Source organism: Papaver somniferum, chromosome 7 (assembly GCF_003573695.1).
Source record: "Papaver somniferum cultivar HN1 chromosome 7, ASM357369v1, whole genome shotgun sequence".
Lineage (NCBI taxonomy): Eukaryota > Viridiplantae > Streptophyta > Magnoliopsida > Ranunculales > Papaveraceae > Papaver > Papaver somniferum.
Window position 1 is genome coordinate 232745767 of NC_039364.1, and position 10597 is coordinate 232756363.

The window sequence follows — 10597 nt, forward strand, 5'->3', positions numbered from 1 at the left end:
GTTTAACCTTTTCAGACTCCAGAAAGTAGTATTGAGCTTTAACCAACGCACACAAAATAACATCTTTGTTTTCAGGCCCGCCATATTTTCACTTATGCACCAATAGTCAGAATTCTTTCCAAAGGATTCCAGTTCCCTCACTCATCTAGATTGATAATATTCATCTTCAGCTTCACAATTAACCTTATCTTCAGCTTAATTCACAATTAATAAGCCTTAATGCATTATTAGTGGAACCTATGACATGTCAATCTCTCACATTGGTCCTCTATAAGAATTTCACTTCATCTGTGGAATCTATGAAATAAGGTGACATATCTTTCTTTGCAAACAGCATAATCAGCACCTCCACATGTTGAAATCTTTGAGTACTGAAATCTTAGATCGTGTATACGAATCGTTCGATGAACTCGACAAGCTGTTTTTACTTTTCAAACAAATTTGTACCCTTTTAATTACCTTAATTTGTATCAGTCTAGTCTGTAATCCATTTTGTATTTTTCAGTTTACGTTTTCAGTTTTAGTGATTGTAGTAACTTTAGTAGTAGTAGTGGTTATTAACTTCTTCATTCGAAGGAACAAATTGGATTCTACTTAAACACACACTCAAAACTAAACACACAGTTTGAAGTTATGGAAAAATTCGTTAAACAATAATGTAGGCAGAAATTGATTGAGCAGCACTCCGCATCATCTGGAGAAAAATACCTAACCAGCATCTCGGATCAATTCCAACAAACCACATCACCAACAACTAAGTTTTTATGGACACAGTCGTGTGCATAAAAAATACAGTCTTTCTTGTGGAAAACATTCGTCGAAGCCCTGCGGAGACTTGACAACCTCATCATCGCCGATTCCAACCCCCACCCCCAACCAATTTGAATATGAAGAATGCTACTCACATTTCGCTTCAATACCATGTTACTGCAATTTCATGGCATATCGATCCAACTGTATTTGATCCAACGGGTATCACCTACCATCTTGTAATAGCCCTCTAGTAGTTAATTAAAATTTCATGCTTAAGAAGGAAAAAAACAAAACAAAAAACTAGTGCATACTACCACTACTAATGATCCAGCTTATTTATCTTGCCTCAGTTCTCCACCATCTTGGCCATTTTAGACCAAGATTTATAAAATGGATACCAGTATTATTGGAGGCTGATATCATTCTATATATGACAAAAGAATTCTAAGCTATTATAACCGTTGGATCGACTAAATGGTATCCCCTAATAGTGTTGGTCATGGTTTGTAAAAGTGTACGCTTCGCTTACGTTTTTTTCCTAGAAACGCTCCGACTCGTACCTATGAAACGCTTGGAATGAGAAGCTTGTAGTCAATAATTTTGACCAAAGTCATATAAGCGCAAAATGGTCAAACTTCAGGAAATAATGCTTTTGGAAATTAGAAAAGGATAGTGGGATTCAAACATGTCACCTTTATGTGTAATATGTGAGTACTCAATCATTTTTCTACACAGTTATTTACGATAATACGACTATGTTTTATGACATATCAAATTTTATATTTTACGATTCACCGCCAACCATGAAGTGCTTTTCACGATTCAACCTATGCACCGCTTTTCAAAAATAAAAAACGAGCCACACTTGACTTCACGCTTTCAATACTTTGGTGTTGGTATCATCCCATATAAATCATGATTTAAACGAGTTTCTGGCAGACATCTCGATTGGTCGTGCTGAAACCAGGAATCTCGGCCCAAATTGAAATGTATTGGTTACAGGGCTTTTTGGTTACGTGGTGATGGTAACTACGTGTTACGTGGTAACTACCCAGTAAAACTGTATAGAAAGGTGGGAAGTGCTACTCAATTGTTAAGTTTTAGGGTTTTGCTAAAAATGAAGAAATAATCTGTTTCAGGGTGTCGAGAAATCATCATCATTTGCTTCAGGTAATCTTAAAATGTTATTTTTACCCCTCCCTCTTTCATTTTGATGTTAGTTGAAGAAAAATGTTGGAATTTCTATTATTTTCAATTTACATATTGTTCTTTGAACATGATATAATTTCTGGAACAATTATGTTTTGTTTAGTTAATCTAGCCATAATTCTACATCATAGTTCTGTAAAACCCTAACATATAGAAAACCCCTAAATTATAAGTTTTCTTTCCTTTCCTTTTTACCTGCATATTGTAGTTATATGAAAATATTTGGGGTTTTATGTATGGATTAGGCTGAAAATGCAATTTGCAAGCTATTCCATTTCTAACTTTACCATTAAATATTGATTAGGGTTCAAGAGAAGGTGGATCACAGTAAGTACAAGAAACATGGGTGTGGGGGAGGATAGGATCAGTGAGTTGTACGATCCGCTGATTTACCTTATTTTCTCATTCCTTCCGGTTAAATGTGTAGTTGCTACAAGTGTGTTATCTAAAAGATGGAAAGACTTATGGATATCCAATCCTATTATTGATATTCGCAAATGGCGTCGGAGAGTTAAAACTAGTAATAAGAGAATGCTTGAGAATGTTCGATATCAAGAGACTTATAAGCTGGGGAATTTTCTGGATAGAATGCTAGTACCATCTAATGATATGCTTTCTATTAAGAAATTTTGTCTCAAGTATGGAGTGTATTATGAGTCAGAGGATAGTCTGTTAGATAATAATAGAATTTATGGATGGATTTCTACTCTAATAATGCGCAGAGTGGAAGAACTGAGTCTCTGCTTAACGAAAAACTTTCTGTTACCGCCATGTTTATTTACCAGTGAAACCTTGATTATGTTGGAGATAGAGATGGCTGGGGATCTTTCAACTAAAATCAAAAAGACAGGGACTCTTGGTTTTCCTCAAGCAATTTCTTTTCGGAGGCTCAAGATTCTTCACCTTAAGCATATGGTATTTGTGGATGAGGGTTCGAGTGCACAATTATTTTCAAGTTGCCCTGTCCTCGAAGAATTGATGTTAACCGATTGTTACATGATGAAAAAGAAGGTTTTGCATATTTCAGTTGCTTCATTGAAGCGGTTATTCATTACTAACTCCAAGAAATATAGTTTTAAGATCAAGATATATTCACCAAATCTACAGTCTCTAACATACGTCGGCATACCAGAAGATTATGTTCTAATGGATCATGGCTTTGCATCCCTAGTCGATGCAGACATTAACATTGCTTTTGAAATTCTAAATGGAAAAATAGGAAAACAGGCAAGGAAATGTGGTCTAAGAAACCTTCTAGGAGGGATTTCAAAAGCAAAGCTTCTGAAAATTTCAGGCAGCACCCTCGAGGTATATTTGCTCTCTTTTTACTTTTCCTTGCTTGGCAGAGATTTATCTTCAATAAATGTCTTAATTTTAATGTACTGACATATGTTGTTTTATTCCCGCCTGCTAGTCTCTCTTTTATGATGGTTTCTTCGCTTCACGATTGCCTACCTTTCATAATTTGAGACGATTAGAAGTAAGTTCGAAAAGGACTTGTGTAACTGTTACAACTTTGGTTTATCTTCTTTCGACCTTGCCTAATCTGGAATCGATTGTCATTGCTCAGGCAAGTCTTCTGCCTCTCTCAAGTATATATCTTTTGTTGTGCTGTTTTTTATTTATCTTATAAATTTGGTACTTATGGCGAACATTAAGCCAACAATTTTCCTGATATAACCCAAAATTTTGGAGCGAATCAAACTCTTAACCTAAAGAGAAGAACTAGCCAAGCTCAACATCGGTGGGTTCATCATTTTGTTAAGCCTGGACTTTGTGACCCGTAAACATATCATATCGTGTTTTATGTGATCCTCTTATTACATGTAGTCAAATTACCTCCCATGAATTCCCATCAGCAAAAATCTACAACTAGTAAGTTTGTAACCAGGTGTTGCTAATCCATTTTCTGAATATGCATCAATTAAAAGATGACGGGAATAGTGGAAAGAACAAATGGAGGGTTCTTGGTTTTGATGAATGTTTAAATTTGTAACTACTGCTTTTGGTAAGTTTTTAACCCTTTAAGTTTGGTTATAGGGCTTTTCTCAATTCAATCAAGTCAATGACTTCGGAAGACAAAAGGTGCCAGAGTGTTTGTTGCTACATTTGAAAGCAGTCGAAGTGCGGGAATTTAATGGGTCGAAAGAGGAGCTGAATGTAATAAGTTTCTTCCTGAAGGAGTCACTTATTCTGCGGACAATGGATATAGTATTTTCTTCAACTTTCCCACAAAGCTGGAAGGACTTTTCAACTTTGCCACAAGGATGGATGAATTCTCCAGCTATCCCGCAAGAATGGAAGGATTATTCAGCTTGGCCGCAAGAATGGAAGGACGAATTTAGGCAATGGTTGCTGAAAATCATGAAGGACCACCTTATGCAACAGATACTGATGTTTCCCAAAGGCTCTACAGACTGTGCGATCAATTTCTCATCGTAAAACATTCAGGAAATTTTCTGTTTTTTATTTTTGGTTCAATTGTTTAGGATTGTTAATGTCATCTGCAAATTTGAAGATCTTTTGTTTATTCATTGCTCTAGAGTCTAGACGCATTTTTGGTTCATACTTTTTACTTCCCAACTCACGAGTTACAGTGCTTTCAGTAATTTTTGAGTAGGAGATTATTTAAGCAAATATCTAATGTTAACAGAACTTGAGGTGCACTTCGAGTCCATTCTTAAACTAAATTAACTTACCTAGACCAGTACACTGCAACAGTGGTTGTCTCGAAACAAGTTTGTCTGGATAGCTTCAGATTTTACTTTACATGGCATTTCCTTACCTAATTCTCTAATATTCTTCGACTCGAACATGCCACGTGGCAATCACCCAGTAATTCTTTTATTATTACTATATACTACTAAAGTGAGTGGAATGAAGTCTCAGAAACATTTTGCTTCTTCTTTGGTTTTGGGTAGTGGAAGTTGGAGGCGGTTTGGGTCTTCTTTCATTCATCGGGCTAGTGATTAAATGGAGGAATAATCACCTCTTAGGTAATTTTCCTAAGAGGTAATTTTCTCAAATCAATTCGGCTGGGTATAAACTGTATGTACACCTTTCATCATCCATCACGTGTACAGAAAAAGGCACGTGGAAGGCATACAAAACAAGATATCAAAACATGATAGCAAGCATCTCATCAGAAGATGTCACTGGTCAGCAGATCTGACGGTCAGGGTCAGAGGATCACAGAGGTATGATGGCTCAGAGGAGCACCAGATAATACTCCTTGGGTGTTATCACACCCAATCCCGAGAGAGATCCCAGATCAACGGCCGAGAGGAAGTTTGGCTGACACAGATGTGACCAGACAAAGAGACACTTGTCTGACACGAGCAGACATCCATCTACCCGCATTAAATACCAAAGAGATATACACGTGTCAATCAGCGAGTGGAAGAGGCGAGGATAATCCTTCGTATTCAAGCTCAGGCCGCGGGATATGTCGGAGACCTCTGCGTAATGGGCACAAAGCACAAGAAGATAAGATTACAACGACGCCTCAGAAATGGGACCCACGTTCCAACCTTATAAATACCCCTCTCCACTAAGAGAGAAGGGGTGGACCAATTGAGAGCAATTATAGGAGAAGATAGGAGAGAGAAATATGAAGAGTAAGTAATTCCCCTACTTACGCAGACCTATGTATACTCTAAAGTCATTCGACTATCTTTGTAACCATTCAATACATAGTGAAGCACCAACCCCGTGGATGTAGGCCTTAGTGCCGAACCACGTAAATCTGTCTTATTTACATTTCAGCACCTTACATTCAGCGTTAAACTTCATATGCTTTACATTTATACTTGATTCTTGGTTTATTCCTTTATACGAACATTATTTATGATAATATTCGACTAGACAATGACAAGACCGAAGGCTTCGAGTCGATGAATCGATATAATCATCCCCATTACGCATACGACGTACAATTCTAGAATTAGGTTGTGCCCTATTCTGGGTTCAGCGTGCTTTCAAAACCTTTTTTATTCTGGGTTCATGGTCTTCATTTTCACAAACACCATTTCAAAACAGACAAACCCACGACTATCTATCACAGATTTGCACGTAAGGCGTTTTCCTTTTAAAACTAAGACTTAATAATCCAGATTCATGAGTTCACGCGACGGATCTGCCTTTTCAAGAGTTTTCTTTTTCAAAAGTAGTCTGAAAACAAGATCCATGATTGTTTATTAGAGGATTTGTATTGCAAAAACTAGACCGATGAAGTCTTTACATTTCTATTTTATTGAGGCCCTTGGGCATCTCATTTCCATCCATTCCAATAATCTTGCGGATACGAATGGCACTAACCCGATCCTCGTGGATATCTTTGGTTCTCTTTATTTATTCCCCTATGCAGAAAAAGATTAAAATGGAAAATATACTAGAGGCAGGAAAAACCAAAGCCTCATCAAAGGAGACACCGAGGATTACCCCGGTCATGACCCGAAGCAAGCAGAAAGGAGAAAAAGCTAAAACATCTACTCAGAGGCAGGATGCTACGGAAATCACCTCACCTATGAACACTAACTCCATTGCAGTCGTGGCTCTCAAAGCAGCAGCCACGAAGACTGTTGCGGCCCTCCAGGATACAGAAGCTAACAAGACTTTGGTTTCAAAACAAATCCATCAACAAAAAAATGGGTGGCAGAATCTATGACACATCAGCTCGCACATCCACCAATCTTCGGAATGCCGTCAACCAACGGTCAGTACCAAACCATACCAGTGGTTTTAGTACCGCGGGTGGAAGCTCAACCGAGGGGACCAAACTTGGAGATACCAACAATTGAAGATGATCCTCTGCCACCCTTAATGCACACAGTAAACGAAGGGGGAACTATGGCCGTAGGGGTACAAACCGGAACTCCCAATCAGGGATCAAACCAGTCCCACCGAATGATGGTAGAGCTCGAAGAATTGAAAAAGAGCCAGCAGGTCTACGCAGACGCCGTAACTCTTCTGGCCAGGGAGAACCAAGACTTGAAAGATAGGATTTCCCAAAGCACGAAGACTAGCCAACAATTGGACGAAGCAAATTCTAAAGCACCAGAGCCTAATCGAGACCGAAGAATCATCCTAGAAAACGCCGCCAGGGGAAGCAGTGCATCCGATCCGGAATATGCCGCCGAAGACTTAGATTATTATGACAGCGAAGTTCGAAGAAAGAAACTCTCAACTGAGCATGAGAACGTGGGATATTACCGCGCAATGGAGGAGCTGCGTGATGAGATGATGGATGAGATCAGGCAGTTAAAAGCCAGAGAAGGCGGAGGAAGGCTTGAATAGGTGATGAAAGAAGCTAACTCCACGCCCCTAACTCATCGCCTGGCAAATACCCCCATTCCGTTAAAGTGCCCTGTCCCAACTTTTGAATGCTATGACGGATCCAGTGATCCCACGGCACATATCCGGTATTATAATCGTATCTTAGCCCGATGGAGTCAAAACGACGCCGTCCTCTGTAGATATTTGCCATCAAGTCTGAAGGGATCGGCTTTGTCTTGGTTTGACAACCTGCCACCTGATTCCATCAACTCCTACGATCAACTCGCAGAGAAATTCTTGAGGACCTACATGTACAACAAAGCTGTCAACACCGGAATGGATAAACTTTTTTCTCTGGAAATTGGTTACAAGGAGAACACGAGGGAATACACCAACAGATGGCACAAGATCTGCCAAGCCATAGGGAGTGTGGATCCCGTAGTAAGTATCAACTGCTACAAGTGGGGATTAGACCGAATGAGTCCACTATTTGTTGAGATCCACGGAAGTGTACCTAAGACAGAAGGAGATCTTCGAATAATTATTGAGAAGTACGCTCGTCTTGAAGAAATCCAGCGTGAGAACCCGATGGCACAAACGCAGAGGTCTCACCGTACCAATTCCGCAGAACAAACCAGCGGGGCCCAAAGAAACAGCTCAGTGGAACGGCCTCACGAAGATAGGAAGGAACGAAGATATGAACGACGAAAAGACGATCGAAAATTCGAAGATCAGGTTTACACGAAGCTCAATGCTAGCTACGCTCGGATTTTACGAGAGATCAAAGGAAGGGAAAATTTGGAGTGGTCGTGGTCTAAGGGAAAACAACCCCCAAGAACCGAAAAGTCTAAAGATTATTGTGAGTATCATTGCTTCAATGGACACCAGACCGAGAAATGCAAAAACCTCAAAATAATGATCCAAAAATTGATTGATGCTGGCGAACTCAAGCAATACATACGAAAGGAGGTCACCGAGGACAGATCCAAACGAACCAAGCAAGTCCAACTTCCATAGGGAAACCGCACAATCAACACCATCTCGTGTTCCGAAGCCTCAGGGCCCTCACTTACAGCGCAGATAGGAAAGAGGCTACGGAAGCAATTCGAAGACCACTGCGAATTATATAAGATTGATGGCGTAGAGGTGGACGAGCACGAAGAGTGCATGGACGCACCTATCGTCTTCGATACTGAAGATATCGAAGAAGATATGGAATACCATAACGATCCCTTGGTCCTCACACTACCAGTGGCCGGATGTAACCTCAAAAAAATCCTCATCGACGGGGGAATCTCAATGAACGTTCTATTCTACGACGCCTTCAAACGGATGAAGCTCCATGATGAACAACTAATGACCTCTTATTACACCATCTACGGGTTCAATGGAGCGACCAAAAATCCATTGAGAGACATCGTGTATCAGGTGAACGCCGGGCCCATGAAAGTAGAGACACGATTCAGCGTGGTTGACGCTCCATCCCCCTATAACGTCATTATTGGACGAAAGTGGGTACATAAACTCAAGGGAGTTGCAGAAACTTACTACCAATATCTCAGGTTCCCTACAACCGAGGGAGTGATGGAAATCAAGGGAGATCGGGTCTCTGCAAAAGAGTGCCAGACCACTCAGGATCGTATCAACAACGAACAGGAAGAGCAGCGAAAAACCCAAAGGATCAAAAATAAAGAAGCTGCGAAAGAAAAGTCCATAGACCTGTTTCTCAAGGAAACCACAAGGAAGGGTTTGACAAAAGATGATAATGTCCTTAACACATAGGAAAGTACTTCAGCAGCCAACGAAGGACAAAAACATACCAAATAGCAATTAAAGAACGTCCCAGTCCTCGGGGACCCGAAGCCGGTGTTCACACCAGTGGAGCCCGTAAAAGAAATCAACACAGGAACGGAAGAAAACCCGAAGATGATCAAAGTAGGGACCATAATGGACGAAAAAAGAGAAGATTCCTTAACCAAATTACTTAAAGAATACGCGGATGTATTCGCCTGGAAGTTAGGAGACATGCCGGGGATTTATCCGAAAATAATCCAACACGAGCTGCGCATCAAACCAGGCACGCCACCTTTCAGGCAGAAAATAAGAAAAGTTGCACCAGAGTATCATAAGGCGGTAGAAAAAGAACTTCGGAAACTACTAGAAGCAGGCTTCATCAAGGAAGTCAAATACCCTACATGGATCTCCAACATGGTAGTCGTTCCTAAGAAAAATGGAGGGGTTAGGATATGCATCGACTTTACTAACCTCAACAAGGCATGTCCAAAGGACAGCTATCCCCTGCCGAGCATAGATCAACTGGTTGAAGCAGTGGAAGGATACGAAGAGCTGTCATTCATGGACGGATATTCTGGTTACAACCAAGTAGACCTGGCAGAAGAAGATCAACTACACACAGCATTCTACACCCCACATGGCCTTTATTGCTACACTAGAATGCCCTTTGGACTTCGAAACACAGGGGCAACGTACCAAAGAATGGTCGATGCTATCTTCAGTCCATGGATTAGTAGTACCCTAGAAGTCTACGTTGATGACATGCTCGTCAAAAGTAGGCTGCGCAAAGATCACCACCAGGACCTGAGACATATTTTCGAAGCAATGAGGAAACATCACATGAAAGTAAATCCAGAAAAATGCACTGTCGGTGTCACCTCAGGGAAATTCCTCGAATACCTGGTAACAAAAAGGGGTATTGAGGTAGACCCCGCGAAGATTCAGGCTATAGTAGAAATGCCATCTCCAAAGAATTTAAAAGAAGTGCAAAAGCTCAATGGGTCCTTAGAAGCCTTGGGCAGATTTATTGCCCAATCCTCGGACAAATGCAAACAGTTTTTCAATATTCTAAAAAAAGGGAGTAAGTTTGAATGGACCGCAGAATACGAAGAAGCCTTCCAAAGAATCAAGGAACACCTGGCTTCAATTCCGATCCTGCAGAAGCCTGATCCTGATGAGGTTTTGGCATTGTACATAGCAGCGACAGAAGACGCAGTTAACTCAGTGTTGGTCAAAACTAATACGAAGATAGAACAGCCTATCTATTATATCAGTAAGACCCTCAATTCTGCGGAAAGGAATTACACGAAGATCGAACAACTCATCCTGGCATTGGTATGGGCTACTCAAAAGCTGAGAACCTATTTCCTAACTCACTTCATCCGCGTCCCATGCAAATCACCACTGGAAGCAGTCCTCAAAAGCGCGGGAAAAGTAGGTAGAATAGCCAAGTGGAACACCCACCTGGACCAATTCAACATCATTCATGAAATTCAACATTCCCAAAAATCCCAAGTTTTGGCGGATTTCTTAGCAGACCTCCCCTTGGACAACGATGAAGAGATTA

The 10597-nt window shown here is 40.5% G+C and overlaps 1 protein-coding gene across 1 annotated transcript; it reads left to right on the forward strand.

Annotated features, from left to right (window-relative positions):
- Window positions 1–1864: 1864 nt before the first annotated feature.
- Window positions 1865–4537, forward strand: LOC113293487 (F-box/FBD/LRR-repeat protein At2g26030-like). The gene is made up of 4 exons (XM_026542111.1): window positions 1865–1923; window positions 2267–3270; window positions 3377–3532; window positions 4003–4537. The coding sequence occupies exons 2-4, from the start codon at window positions 2305–2307 to the stop codon at window positions 4402–4404; spliced, it is 1524 nt and encodes a 507-aa protein (XP_026397896.1). The 5' UTR covers window positions 1865–1923; window positions 2267–2304; the 3' UTR covers window positions 4405–4537.
- Window positions 4538–10597: the final 6060 nt, after the last annotated feature.

What these genes read in the sequence shown, in the direction of transcription:
- LOC113293487 (XM_026542111.1), top strand. Translation starts at nt 2,305, where the DNA reads ATGGGTGTGGGGGAGGATAGGATCAGTGAGTTGTACGATCCGCTGATT. An exon ending in TTTCAGGCAGCACCCTCGAG is followed by an intron (nt 3,271 to 3,376) that starts GTATATTTGCTC and finishes CCCGCCTGCTAG; the next exon opens with TCTCTCTTTTATGATGGTTT. An exon ending in AATCGATTGTCATTGCTCAG is followed by an intron (nt 3,533 to 4,002) that starts GCAAGTCTTCTG and finishes GTTTGGTTATAG; the next exon opens with GGCTTTTCTCAATTCAATCA.